This window comes from Molothrus aeneus, unplaced genomic scaffold (assembly GCF_037042795.1).
Source record: "Molothrus aeneus isolate 106 unplaced genomic scaffold, BPBGC_Maene_1.0 scaffold_30, whole genome shotgun sequence".
Taxonomy (NCBI): domain Eukaryota; kingdom Metazoa; phylum Chordata; class Aves; order Passeriformes; family Icteridae; genus Molothrus; species Molothrus aeneus.
Window position 1 is genome coordinate 1,990,180 of NW_027098964.1, and position 12,543 is coordinate 2,002,722.

At 60.2% G+C, this 12,543-nt stretch overlaps 3 protein-coding genes across 3 annotated transcripts; 2 read left to right on the forward strand and 1 right to left on the reverse strand.

The window, feature by feature from the left end:
• Positions 1-29: 29 nt before the first annotated feature.
• FKBP2 (FKBP prolyl isomerase 2) lies at positions 30-4,922 on the reverse strand. Its single transcript, XM_066570760.1, has 6 exons — positions 4,804-4,922; positions 3,990-4,136; positions 2,748-2,860; positions 2,117-2,163; positions 1,406-1,441; positions 30-250 (listed from the first exon to the last, which is right to left on the reverse strand). The coding sequence occupies exons 1-6, from the start codon at positions 4,813-4,815 to the stop codon at positions 189-191; spliced, it is 417 nt and encodes a 138-aa protein (XP_066426857.1). The 5' UTR covers positions 4,816-4,922; the 3' UTR covers positions 30-188.
• A 9-nt stretch (positions 4,923-4,931) lies between these two features.
• DNAJC4 (DnaJ heat shock protein family (Hsp40) member C4) lies at positions 4,932-8,457 on the forward strand. The gene is made up of 7 exons (XM_066570855.1): positions 4,932-4,972; positions 5,607-5,668; positions 6,275-6,368; positions 7,184-7,332; positions 7,695-7,871; positions 8,059-8,139; positions 8,355-8,457. The coding sequence occupies exons 1-7, from the start codon at positions 4,946-4,948 to the stop codon at positions 8,455-8,457; spliced, it is 693 nt and encodes a 230-aa protein (XP_066426952.1). The 5' UTR covers positions 4,932-4,945.
• A 419-nt stretch (positions 8,458-8,876) lies between these two features.
• Positions 8,877-11,227, forward strand: MRPL11 (mitochondrial ribosomal protein L11). Its single transcript, XM_066570749.1, has 5 exons — positions 8,877-9,050; positions 9,149-9,244; positions 9,330-9,423; positions 9,930-10,089; positions 11,028-11,227. Exons 1-5 carry the CDS (start codon positions 8,913-8,915, stop codon positions 11,137-11,139), a joined length of 600 nt encoding a protein of 199 aa, XP_066426846.1. The 5' UTR covers positions 8,877-8,912; the 3' UTR covers positions 11,140-11,227.
• The last annotated feature ends 1,316 nt before the right edge of the window (positions 11,228-12,543 follow it).

The window sequence follows — 12,543 nt, forward strand, 5'->3', positions numbered from 1 at the left end:
CCCAAAACAAAAACCCAGCACCAAAAACCTTTGGGTTTAACCCTTTATTGGCCCCAAAATTTGGGGGCTTCCCCACAAAAAACTCCCCCCCAAAAAAAAACCGGGGGGGGACCCCAAAATCCCGGGTTTGGAAGGGGGGAAGGGTTTGGGGGAAATTTGGGGGAAATTCTGGGGGTTTTGGGGTCCCCCTAAAGCTCCGGGCGCCGCTCGATCTTCAGCAGCTCCACCTCGAAAATCAGCACGGCCCCCCCTAAAAACGGGGGGGTCAGCGCCCCGAAACCACACCCAAATGAGCCCGAAATTACCCCAAAATTACCCCGAAATTATCCCAAAAATCCCCCCCAAAATTACCCTGAAATTACCCCAAAATTATCCCAAAAATCCCCCCAAAATTACCCTGAAATTACCCCAAAAATCCCCCCAAAATTACTCTGAAATTACCCTGAAATTATCCCAAAAATCCCCCCAAAATTACCCTGAAATTACCCCAAAAAATTCCCCCCAAAATTACCCTGAAATTACCCCAAAATTACCCCAAAATTATCCAAAAATCCCCCCAAAATTACCCTGAAATCCCCCCAAAATTACCCCAAAAATCCCCCCAAAATTACCCTGAAATTACCCCAAAAATCCTCCCAAAATTACCCTGAAATCCCCCCAAAATTATCCCAAAAATCCCCCCAAAATTACCCTGAAATCCCCCCAAAATTACCCTGAAATTACCCCAAAAATCCTCCCAAAATTACCCTGAAATCCCCCCAAAATTATCCCAAAAATTCCCCCCAAAATTACCCTGAAATTACCCCAAACCCCCCCCCCCAATTACCCTGAAATTACCTAAAAAATCACCCCAAAATTACCCCGAAATTACCCCAAACCCCCCCCCCAAAATTACCCTGAAATTACCCCAAATCCCCCAAACATCCCCCCGAAATTACCCCCAAAATCCCCCCAAAAATCATCTCGAAAATTGCCCTAAAATTCCCCCCAAAATTGCCCCAAAATCCCCCCCAAAACCACCCCGAAATTACCCCAAAAACCACCCCAAAGTCACCCCAAAATCCCCCAAAACCACCCCAAAATTACCCTGAAATTACCCAAAATCCCCCCCAAAAATCCCCCCGAAAATCACCCCAAAATCACCCCCAAAATCACCCCAAACAATTGCTCCTAAATTCACCCCAAAATCACCCCAAAACCAGCCTCGAATTCACTTTAAAATTCGCTCCACGGAACCCCAAAATTAACGGAAAATTGTCCCAAAACCCCTCCCAAAATTACCCAAAAATCCCCCCCAAAAATCCCCAAAACCCCCTCAGAATCCCCCAAAATCCCCGAAATCCCTCCCAAACCCCAAATTCCCCACTTTTACCCAAAATCCCCTTTGGGGGGGGGCAGGGCTCACCTGGGATTTTTGGGGGGGCTCCTCGGTCCCCGTACCCTGGGGGGGGGGAGGGGTCACGGGGGCATTTTGGGGGTTCCCCCCCCCAATTTTTGGGTTTTTCCCCATTTTTAGGGTCTCCCCCATTTTAGGGACAATTTTCCCCATTTTTAGGGTCCCTCTGCCAATTTTTGGGGTTTTTCCCCATTTTTAGGGTCCCTCCCCCAATTTTTGGGGTTTCTTTTCGGGGTTTTTTCCTCCCCTCCCCCCATTTCAGGGTCTCCTTCCCCCAATTTTTGGGATTTCCCACCCAAATTTTTGGGATTTCCCCCCATTTTTTTTATTCCCTCCCAAATTTTTGGGTTTTCCCCCCCGTTTTTTTTTCGTTCCCACCCAAATTTTTGGGGTTTTCCCCCCGTTTTTGGGATTTCCCACCCAAATTTTGGGGTTTCCCCCCGTTTTTGGGATTTCCCACCCAAATTTTGGGGTTTTCCCCCCATTTTTGGGATTTCCCACCCAAATTTTGGGGGTTTCCCCCCTGGTTTTTTTTTCGTTCCCACCCAAATTTTGGGGTTTTTCCCCCCCATTTTTGGGATTTCCCCCCAAATTTTGGGGTTTTCCCCCCGTTTTTGGGATTTCCCACCCAAATTTTGGGGTTTTTCCCCCCCCATTTTTGGGATTTCCCCCCAAATTTTGGGGTTTTGCCCCCGTTTCCTGTCAGTTTTGGGGTCTCACCCAGCTCCGGGGGGATCACCAGCTTCCTCTTCTCCCCCTCGCACATCCTGGGGGCAGGGGGGGGGTCAGGGGGGCCAAAATCGCCGGAATTCACCCCAAAAATCACAGAGTCCCAAAATCCCCGGAATTCACCCCAAAATCCCCGGAATTCACCCCAAAATCCCCGGAATTCACCCCAAAAATCACAGAGTCCCAAAATCCCCGGAATTCACCCCAAAATCCCCAGAATTCACCCCAAAAATCACAGAGTCCCAAAATCCCCAGAATTCACCCCCCAAATCCCCAGAATTCTCCCCAAAATCCGAGAGTCAGGGGTCAGTTGGTCACTCAGGGGTCACTCAGGGTGGTCAGTGATGGTCAGGGATGGTCAGGGATGGTCAGTGGTCACTCAGTGGTCACTCAGGGATGGTCAGTTGGTCACTCAGTGGTCACTCAGGGATGGTCAGTTGGTCAGTGGTCACTCAGTGGTCACTCAGGGGATGGTCAGGGATGGTCAGGGTTGGTCAGTGGTCACTCAGGGATGGTCAGGGATGGTCAGTGATGGTCAGTGGTCACTCAGTGGTCACTCAGGGTGGTCAGGGTTGGTCAGTGGTCACTCAGTGGTCACTCAGGGTCACTCAGGGTCACTCACCCCAGCAGCCCCTGGTCCCAGCCCTTGATGACCTGCCCGGTGCCCAGGGAGAACACGAACGGCTGCTCCCGGCTCAGGCTGCTGTCAAAGGGGGTCCCGTCCTCCAGCGTGCCCTGCACCAGTATGGACCAGTATGGACCAGTACGGACCAGTATGGACCGGTATGGACCGGTACGGACCAGTATGGACCGGTATGGACCAGTACGGACCAGTATGGACCGGTATGGACCGGTATGGACCAGTACGGACCAGTATGGACCGGTACGGACCAGTACGGACCAGTATGGACCAGTATGGACCAGTATGGACCGGTATGGACCGGTATGGACCGGTATGGACCGGTACGGACCGGTATGGACCAGTGTGGACCAGTATGGACCAGTATGGACCAGTACGGACCAGTACGGACCAGTACGGACCAGTATGGACCAGTATGGACCAGTATGGACCGGTACGGACCAGTACGGACCAGTACGGACCAGTATGGACCAGTATGGACCGGTATGGACCGGTACGGACCAGTACGGACCGGTATGGACCAGTATGGACCAGTATGGACCAGTACGGACCAGTACGGACCGGTACGGACCAGTATGGACCGGTACGGACCAGTACGGACCAGTATGGACCAGTATGGACCAGTATGGACCAGTATGGACCGGTACGAACCGGTATGGACCAGTATGGACCAGTATGGACCGGTACGGACCAGTATGGACCGGTACGGACCGGTGCGGACCAGTATGGACCAGTACGGACCAGTACGGACCGGTATGGACCAGTATGGACCAGTACGGACCAGTACGGACCAGTATGGACCGGTACGGACCAGTACGGACCAGTATGGACCGGTATGGACCAGTACGGACCAGTACGGACCAGTATGGACTGGTATGGACCAGTATGGACCGGTATGGACCAGTATGGACTGGTATGGAGCAGTGTGTGCCCCAGTCCCTCCCAGTCCCTCCCAGTCTATCCCAGTGTGTCCCAGTCTATCCCAGTGTGTCCCAGTGTGTCCCAGTGTGTCCCAGTCTATCCCAGTGTGTCCCAGTCTATCCCAGTTCCCCCAGTTCCCCCAGTCCATCCCAGTCCGTACCGTGTAGTGCAGGGTCAGCACGTCTCCTCTCCGCGATCTCTCCCCGCACCGCTCCCAGTCTATCCCAGTCTATCCCAGTGTGTCCCAGTCTATCCCAGTGTGTCCCAGTTCCCCCAGTTCCCCCAGTCCATCCCAGTCCGTACCGTGTAGTGCAGGGTCAGCACGTCTCCTCTCCGCGATCTCTCCCCGCACCGCTCCGGGCGCCTCCTGACCCCGATCTGCACCTTCCGGGGCTCGGCCGCCAGGGGGCGCTCGGGGGGCAGCGCCAGCGCCAGCGCCAGCAGCAGCCACTGCAACCAACGGCGTTAATTGGCATTAACTGGCATTTAATGTCACTTATTGACACCTTATTGACACCCTAACATCACCCCGAGTGTCCCTGAGTGTCCCTAACAGCGCCAGCAGCAGCCATTGCAATAAACGGCATTTATTGGCATTTAATGTCACTTATTGTCACCTTAACATCACCCTGAGTGTCACCTGAGTGTCGCTGACAGCGACAGCGCCAGCAGCAGCCACTGACACGATTGTCATTTATTGTCATTTATTGTCACCTACTGTAATTTAACGTCACTTATTCTCATTTATTGTTACTTATCATCGTTTAATATCCCCCATTGTCCCCCCCAGCCGCAGGCGCTGGGGGGCGCTGTGCGCTGGCGCGCCCGTGACGTCACCGGCGCCGCGGCTATGACGTCACGGAGACCCAAACACGCGGCCCCGCCCATCCCCCGCCCCCGGGACCCCCCAAAACCGGGGTCCCGCCCATCCCCCACCCCCCCCGCGGCCTCAGCTCCCCCCGAACGGCCCCGGGACCCCCCCGCGCCCCCCCCGCCCTCCTGGGCCTCCCCCACCCCACAGGGACCCCCCAGACCCCCCCCGGCCGCTCCCGAGCCCCCCCACACCCCGAAATCCGGTCCCGGAACACCCAAATCCGCCCCTCCCCCCCCCGCGCACCTCCGCCGCCATCGCGGTTCCCGTCAGGATCACGTGATCGCCGCCGCGCCTCCGTTTCCGGTCACGTGACGCGCCGTTTCCTTTCGCGCGATTGGTTCCCGTAGGTCACGTGGTGCCGCCCCCGGAAGCGGAAGCGGCGGCGATGGCGGCGCGGCGCGCGGTTGCCATGGTAACGGCCGGGCCCCGGGGGGTTAATTAACCCCCTAATCACCGCTAATTAGCGCTCCCCTCCCCCTCAGCAGCGCCTCATTTGCATGGGGAGCCCCCGGCGCGGCCGCTGCTCGGCTGCGGGGTCGGGACGGCGTTAATTGGCGTTAATTAGTGCTAGAGGGGGCAATTAGCGGTGTTAGGGGCTAATTAGTGTTAATTAGCGGGGCGCGATGGTGCCGTGGCTGCTGGACATCAATCGCCACTAAAATAGTTGTCAATATTTTGCTAATTCATAATTAGAACTAATCAAGGGCCTTATAAACAATAATTATGAGCTAATTACCATTAATTAACAGGTGGTTTGTTGTTATTTCATCACCAATAAATCGCTGTTTAATTTATAGAAATTAATATTTATTAACGAAGTAACTCAGTAATATTTATTAACTGAGTAACTCAGTTAACGCCGTAATTAGCGATAATTAAGAACTAAATGTGTGGGAATTGCTGAGTTAATGGTAATTAATGTCCTGGTTAACAGTAATTAACGCCGGTTACTCCCACAACCCCGATTCGGGTCTCAGAATTAATTAGTGGTCAATTAAGGGTTAATTTAGGGTTAATTAGTCGCTAATTAAAGGCGTTAATTGCAGGGGCCCTGGGCCATACCCCTCCCCCCACGCTGGGCCCGGCCCTGGAGGGGCCTCAGCACCAGGTGAGACCCAAAATGTCCAAAAATATCCCCAAAAATGTCCCAAATCCGCCCAAAATATCCAAAAACTGACCTACGTCTCCCAAAATTCACCCGGGAAGTCCAAAAAGTGTCCCAAACTGCCCCAAAATCCCCAAACTGCTCCAAAATCCCACAAAATATGCAAAAGCTGCCCTGAAATCCCCCAAAATTCACCTGGAAACTCTAAAACCCGCCCCAAACTGCCCCAAAATTTCCCAAACTGTCCCAAACTGCCCCAAAATTCACCTGGCAACTCTGAAACCAGCCCAAAATGCCCAAAATATCCAAAAACTGCCCCCAAACCCCCCAAATCCACCTAGGAACTCCACCAACCACCCCAAAATATCCTAAAGCTGCCCCAAAATATCCAAAAATGCCCTGAAATTTCTCAAAACTCACCGGACAAGTCCAAAGCCTGCCCCCTAACTGCCCCAAAATCCCCAAAACTGTCCCAAAATATCCCAAAAATGCCCCGAACTGCCCCAAAATTCACCCGGAAACTCCAAAACCTGCCCCCAAACTGCCCCAAAGTATCCCAAAACTGCCCCAAACTGCCCCAAAAATGCCCCAAATCGCCCCAATTCGCAGGCAGGGCCCCTCTGACCCGCACTCGCTTCTCGGGGTCCGTCCTGGGGCCTCCCCCAGGGAGATCCGCGCCGCCTTCCTGGCCCGCTGCAAGGAGGTACTGGGGAAACTGGGATAAACTGGGGGGGACTGGGAGGGAAAAATGGCAATTTTGGGGACAAAAACGGAGCAGGGAGGGACAGAAATGGAAGGTTTGGGGATAAAAGTGGGACTGGGTGAAACTGGGAGGGACTGGGTCAGACTGGGAGGGACTAGGAGGGGTAAAAACGGCAATTCTGGGGGGAAAATGGCGATTTTGGCGCTGGGAGGGACAGAAATGGGAGGTTAAAAATGGGACTGGGAGAGACTGGGGCAAACTGGGAGGGGATTGAGGAGAACTGGGGGAGACTGGGGGAGAAAACCAGGCGGGTTTGGGGTGAAAAACAGCGATTTTGGGGATAAAAGAGAGGGGTTTGGGAACTAACCCGGGCCTGGGAGGGAACTGGGACAAACTGGGACAAACTGGGAGCGCTGGGGACCCCCTCGGACCCTACCAAGTGTCTTGAAGGGGGGTGTCCCGTATTTTCGGGACCCCTCCCCACCCATTTCCCCCTCCCTCGGACCCCAAATTTTGCAGGGGGTGTTCCCAGGTGCCCGGGGGTGTCCCCAGGTGTCCCCGAGGGGGGCTCTCGTGTTTTGGGGACCCCTCCCGTGGTCACTGTCACCCCCCCGTGGTCACTGTCACCCCCGTTCCCCTCACGGGACCCTCTCGGACCCTACCAAGTGTCTTGAAGGGGGGTGTCCCGTATTTTCGGGACCCCTCCCCACCCATTTCCCCCCCCCCCGCACCCCAAATTTTCCAGAGGGTGTCCCCAGGTGTGCCGAGGGGTGCCCCGGTTTTGGGGCTCCCTCCCTGCCCGTGTTCCCCCTCAGGTTCACCCCGACAGGGACCCCTCGGACCCCTCCCGCCATGGCCGCTTCCTGCGCCTGGCCGAGGCCTACGCGGCCCTGAGCGCCCCCCGGGCCAGCGCCGGGACCCCGCCCCGGCCCGGGACCGCCCCCCGGCCCCGGACCCCCCCGAGGTAACGGGGATGGGGAGGGGGGGGTCCGGGGGAGGGGGTTTGGGGGGTCCTGGGGTGGTTTTGGGGCTCCTGGGGGCTCATAGGGTTTGGGGGAGATCTCATAGGGTTTGGGAGGTTCCTGGGGTGTCTCGGGGGCCCTGAGGGTTTTTGGGGGGGGGGTGTCCCTGGGGGGTCCTGGGGGTTTTGGGGGGGTCCCTGGAGGGATTCTGGGGGTCCCTGAGAATTGGGAGGGGGTTCCTGAGGGGTCCCATGGGGACTGGAGGGGTCCCGGGGTGGCTTGGGGGGGGTCTTGGAGGTCCCTGAGGGTTTTGGGGGTGGTCCCTGGGGGCGTCGCGGGGGTCCCATCTGTGCCCCTTTCCCAGCTGGGATCAGGACCGGCGGCACTGGGAGCAGGAGCGGCGGCACTGGGAGGAGAACCGGCGCTACTGGGAGCAGTTCCGACCCCCCCGGGGCGCCCCCCGAGCCCCCCACGGGCGCCTCCTGGGGCTGCTGCTGCTGCTGATGGCGCTGGGGGGGCTGGCGCACGCGCTGGCCTACAGGTGGGGGCTTCAAAATGGGGCTGGGGGCTCCCAGACGGGGCTGGCCCACAGGCTGGGCCAATCCCTCATGTTTCGAGGTACATTTTGGGGTGGATTTTGGGGTGAATCCCTCATGTTTCGGGGTACATTTTGGGGTGGATTTTGGGGTGAATCCCCCATGTTTCGGGGTACATTTCGCCCTCCCCAGGTACCTGGCCGGGGCTCACGCCGCCTTCCTGGACAAGCAGGACCGGGAGCTGCGCGCTGCCTACGAGAGAGCCCGGAGCCGGTGGGCACCGGGGGGGCTCCCGGGGGGGGCACCGGGGAGGGGTCCCGGGGGGCTTAAGGGGATTTTGGGGGGACTTTTGGGGATTTTGGGGAGGTTTTAGGGGCATTTTGGGGGTCCTTGGGTAGGGGGAGGGGGTGAGGAGGGCTCGGTGCGGGGGAGGGGGGGGGTGTCTCTGTCCCTCCCCCTCCCGGTGACCTTTGACCCCTGTCCCGCAGGGCGGGGTCGCACGAGGAGCTCCTGAAGCGGCTGCGGGAGCGGAGGCGGGGCCGGGCAGGGGGAGGGGGCGGCAGCGAGGGGGGGGGAGGGGAGGGGTCCTGACCCGTCCCGTGCCCCCCCCCCCGCCCTTGGACCCCTCCCCCCCCACCTCCTGCCCCTCTCCCCACTGCCCCTCCCCCTCCGCGCTCCGCCCGGAGCCCCCAGGTGAGGCCGGGGTGGGGGAGGGGCGGGGATACCCCCGGGGGAATCCCCCGGTAGGGGAGGGGCGGGGATACCCCCTGGGGAATCCCCCGGTAGGGGAGGGGCGGGGATCCCCATGTCTTTCCCAAGCCACGCCCATCCTGCGTCAGGCCGCGCCCCCTCCCCGCAGGAGTTTTCGCGCCCTTTTCTTGGCCACGCCCCTTTCCCCTCACTATCTTCCCCGCCCCCTCTTCGGCCACACCCTCTCCGTGCTCCTATTGGCTCCCTTCGGCCCCGCCCTTTCCTCCTGCGCCTCTGATTGGCTCCGCTGTTGCCCCCGTGCCACGTGACCGCCGGTCCCTCACGGAGCCGCCGCCATGTCGCGGGCGGCGCGCTCGGTCCGCGCCGCGGCCGGGGCCAGGTCGGGCCAGGGGGCGGCCACGAGGCCCGTCCGGATCCTCATCCCGGCCGGCGGGGCCGCGCCGGGGCCGCCCCTGGGGCCGGTGCTGGGGCAGGTGCGGGGAGGTTTGGGGGGAACCGGGGGGGTTTAGGGGTGTCCCGATGTCCCCCCCGGGCCCGAACCGACCCCGACCCCTCCCCGGTGCTTCCTCAGCGCGGGGTCTCCATCGCCGCCTTCTGCAAAGACTTCAACGAGCGCACCCGGGACATCAAACCCGGGGTCCCTCTGAGGGTCCGGCTGCTCGTGCATGTGAGTGGGGGGGGGGGGGTGCCGGGATCCCCCGGGGCACCGGGACCCCCCGCGACCCCCCAGTGACCCCCCCGTGCCCCCCCAGCCTGACCGGACCTACTCGCTGACCATCGGGACCCCCCCCACCTCCTACTTCCTAAAGGCCGTGGCCGGAGTGGAGAAAGGCTCGTCCAGACCTGGTCAGGGAGGGGTTCGGGGGTCCTGGGGGACAATTTGCCATCCTGGGGGGGAATTTGGGGATCCTGAGCGGGAATTTGGGATCCTGGGGAGGGATCTTGGGGTCCTTAGGGGATTCTGAGGTGCTGGAGGGCGCTTGAAGGGTCCTGAAGGGATTCTGGGGGGGGGGGGGAATTGAGGTCCCTGAGGGAATTTTGGGAATCCTGGGTGGATTTTGGGGGGATTCTGATGGAGATTTGAGGTCCCTGAAGGAATTTTGGGGGTTCTCGGGGGGGGTGAGGTCCCTAAGGGAATTTTGGGGGTTCTGGGGGGGATATTTGGGAGGAATTTGAAGGAATTTTGGGGGGAATTTGAGAGAGTTTAGGCAGTCCTGGGGGAGGATTTTGGGGTCCCTGCAGGAATGGGGGGCTCCGGGGGGGATTTGGGGGGTCCCGGGGGTGGTTTGGGGGTCCCGGGGGGGGTTGGGGGTGATTTTGGGGGTCCCGGGCCCGCTGACCGCCGCCCCCAGGCCACGAGCCGGCCGGGGTGGTGTCCCTGGCGCAGCTGTTCGAGGTGGCCGTGGCCAAGCAGAGGGACCCGGTGGTGGCCACGCGGGGCACGGCCCTGCCCGCCCTGGTGGGATCCCTGGTGGGCTCTGCCCGCAGCCTCGGCCTGCTCGTGGTGCCCAGGTGGGAGAGAGCCCCGAAACCGAGCCAGGAACTGACCCTGAGACCCCCAAACCAGCCAAAAACTGACCCTGAGACCCCAAAAACTGGCTCTGAGACCCCCAAACCCACCTGAAAACCGACCCAAAATCTGACCAAGAACCTGATCCTGAGACCCCCAAAACAGCCCCAAAACAGCCCCAGATCCCCTCCAAGAAACTGCTCCTGATGTGCCCCAAAAACTGCCCCAGACTCTCCCAAAACCACCCCAAAACCACCCCCCAAAACACCCCCAAAAACTGCATCTAAGCCCCCCAAAACTGCCCCAGACTCGCCCAAAAACACTCCCCAAAACCATCCCCCAAAACAGCCCCAAAAAGCAGCAACTCCTGAGCCCCAAAACTCTGCCCCAAACCCCCGAAAAGTGCTCCAAGTTACCCCAAATGGCCCCAAACCCCCCCAAATGGCCCCAAACTCCCCCAAATGGCCCCAAACTCCCCCAAATGGCCCCAAACCCCCCCAAATGACCCCAAACCTCCCCCAAATGACCCCAAACCTCCCCCAAATGGCCCCAAACCTCCCCCAAATGGCCCCAAACCCCCCCAAATGGCCCCAAACCATCCCCCAAATGACCCCAAACCTCCCCCAAATGGCCCCAAACTCCCCCAAATGACCCCAAACTCCCCCAAATGGCCCCAAACCCCCCCAAATGACCCCAAACCTCCCCCAAATGACCCCAAACTCCCCCAAATGGCCCCAAACCTCCCCCAAATGGCCCCAAACCCCCCCAAATGGCCTCAAACCCCCCCAAATGACCCCAAACCTCCCCCAAATGACCCCAAACCTCCCCCAAATGGCCTCAAATGGCCCCAAACCCCCCCAGGCTGACCCCCAACCCCCCCCCAGGCTGACCCCAGCCCCCCCCCCCCCAGGCTGACCCCAAACCCCCCCCTGCCCCCCAGGCTGACCCCCCAGGCCGTGGCCGAGGTCCAGCGGCGCCGCCGGGAGCTCCAGGCGGCCGCAGCCCCCCCGGGCGGGCAGGAGGAGGACGAGGGGGGGGCCAGGAGGAAGTGACCCCTCCCCAAAACGGGCCCCAAAAACCCGGGGGGACCCCAGAACCCCGGGGGGACCCCCCCACCAAATAAAGAGCTCCTCCCACAGACCCACGTGGGGTTTGTAATTTGGGGAGGGGGTCCCGAAATGTCTGGGGCCTTTTTGGGGGATTTGGGGGGGGGGTTTGGGGTCTCTTTGGGGGGGGATTTGGGGTCTCTTTGCGGGGGATTTGGGGTCTTTTTGGGGGGGATTTGGGGGGGGTTTGGGATCTCTTTGGGAGGGATTTGGGGCTCGTTTCTTGAGGGGGTTTCCTCATTTTTGGGGAGGGGACGAGTGGGAGTCCCTTGGGCCTTCATCCTCATCCTCCTCTTCATCTTCCTCCCCCTCTTTCTTCCTTCTCCCCCCCCCTTTCATGGCTCCTTCTTCATCCTCATCTTCCTCCCCTCCTCCTTCATCCCCCTTTATCCTCCCTCGTCTTCCTCCTCCTCTTCCTTATCCTCAGCACCTTTCCAGCTCCTTCCTCATCCTCACCATCCTCATCCTCCCTCATCTTCACCCTCATCCTCTCCCCCCCCCTTTTATAGTTCCTTGCCCCTTCCCATCTTCATCTTCCTCCCAGTTCCTGCCTCATCTTCCTCCTCATCCTCTTCCTTCATCCACCCTTTATCCTTCCTCATCTTCCTCCCCCTCATCCTCACCTTCCTCATCTTCATCCCCTTTTCCACCATCCTCATCCTCTCCCCTTCCTCATCCCCATCCCTCTCCCCTCCTCCTTCATCCCCCCCTCCCTCCTCATCCCCCCCCCCAACGCTGCCGTTGCCATGGAAACGCCGCCGGGGCGGGGGCGGGGGGAACCCCGGGAATTGGGGGAGGCCCTGGGAATTTTTGGGGGGTCCCGAGAATTTGAGGGGGGGGGCCCGAAAATCTGGGAAGGTCCCGAAAATTTGGGGGGGGGGGACCCGAAAATTTTGGGGAGGGGGTTCCAGGATTTTGGGGGGGGTCCCGATGCCTCGGGGGGGTCGGGGGGCACCCCGAGCTCTGGGGGGGGGGCCCGGGGGTCTCCCCCTCCCCAAATCCCCCCAGAATCGGCCCCGGGGGGGTCCCGGCCCCGCCCGGCGCGGCCCCGCCCCCCGCGCTATTTTGGGCTCCCCGCGCTATTTTTGGCTCCGCGGCTTCGGCGCCCAAATTTGGCAGCGGCGGAGCCGGGGGGGGAGGGGCGGGGGGCGGAGCCAGAGCCGGGGGCGCCCGCGCGGGGGGGAGGGGAGAGGGAGGGGGAGGGGGAGAGGGGGATCCCAAAGGCCCGGGGGGGAGGGGAGGGGAGGCTCCGCCCCCTCTGCTCGTCCGGGGGTCCCTCCGGCCACGCTGACCCCTCCCGTGGTCACTCTGAGTCCCCCGTGGTCAGTCTGGGCTCTCTGTGGTCATTCT

Coding starts and splice junctions, on each gene's coding strand:
- DNAJC4 (XM_066570855.1), top strand. CDS start 4,946: ATGGCGGCGCGGCGCGCGGTTGCCATG. Junction 5,669..6,274: donor TGGAGGGGCCTCAGCACCAG/GTGAGACCCAAA, acceptor CCCAATTCGCAG/GCAGGGCCCCTCTGACCCGC. Junction 6,369..7,183: donor TCCTGGCCCGCTGCAAGGAG/GTACTGGGGAAA, acceptor GTTCCCCCTCAG/GTTCACCCCGACAGGGACCC.
- FKBP2 (XM_066570760.1), bottom strand. Junction 2,164..2,747: donor TGGGACCAGGGGCTGCTGGG/GTGAGTGACCCT, acceptor CCCTGCCCCCAG/GATGTGCGAGGGGGAGAAGA. Junction 251..1,405: donor AGCCCCCCCAAAAATCCCAG/GTGAGCCCTGCC, acceptor CCCCGTTTTTAG/GGGGGGCCGTGCTGATTTTC.
- MRPL11 (XM_066570749.1), top strand. CDS start 8,913: ATGTCGCGGGCGGCGCGCTCGGTCCGCGCCGCGGCCGGGGCCAGGTCG. Junction 9,245..9,329: donor GGGTCCGGCTGCTCGTGCAT/GTGAGTGGGGGG, acceptor GTGCCCCCCCAG/CCTGACCGGACCTACTCGCT. Junction 9,424..9,929: donor GAAAGGCTCGTCCAGACCTG/GTCAGGGAGGGG, acceptor CGCCGCCCCCAG/GCCACGAGCCGGCCGGGGTG.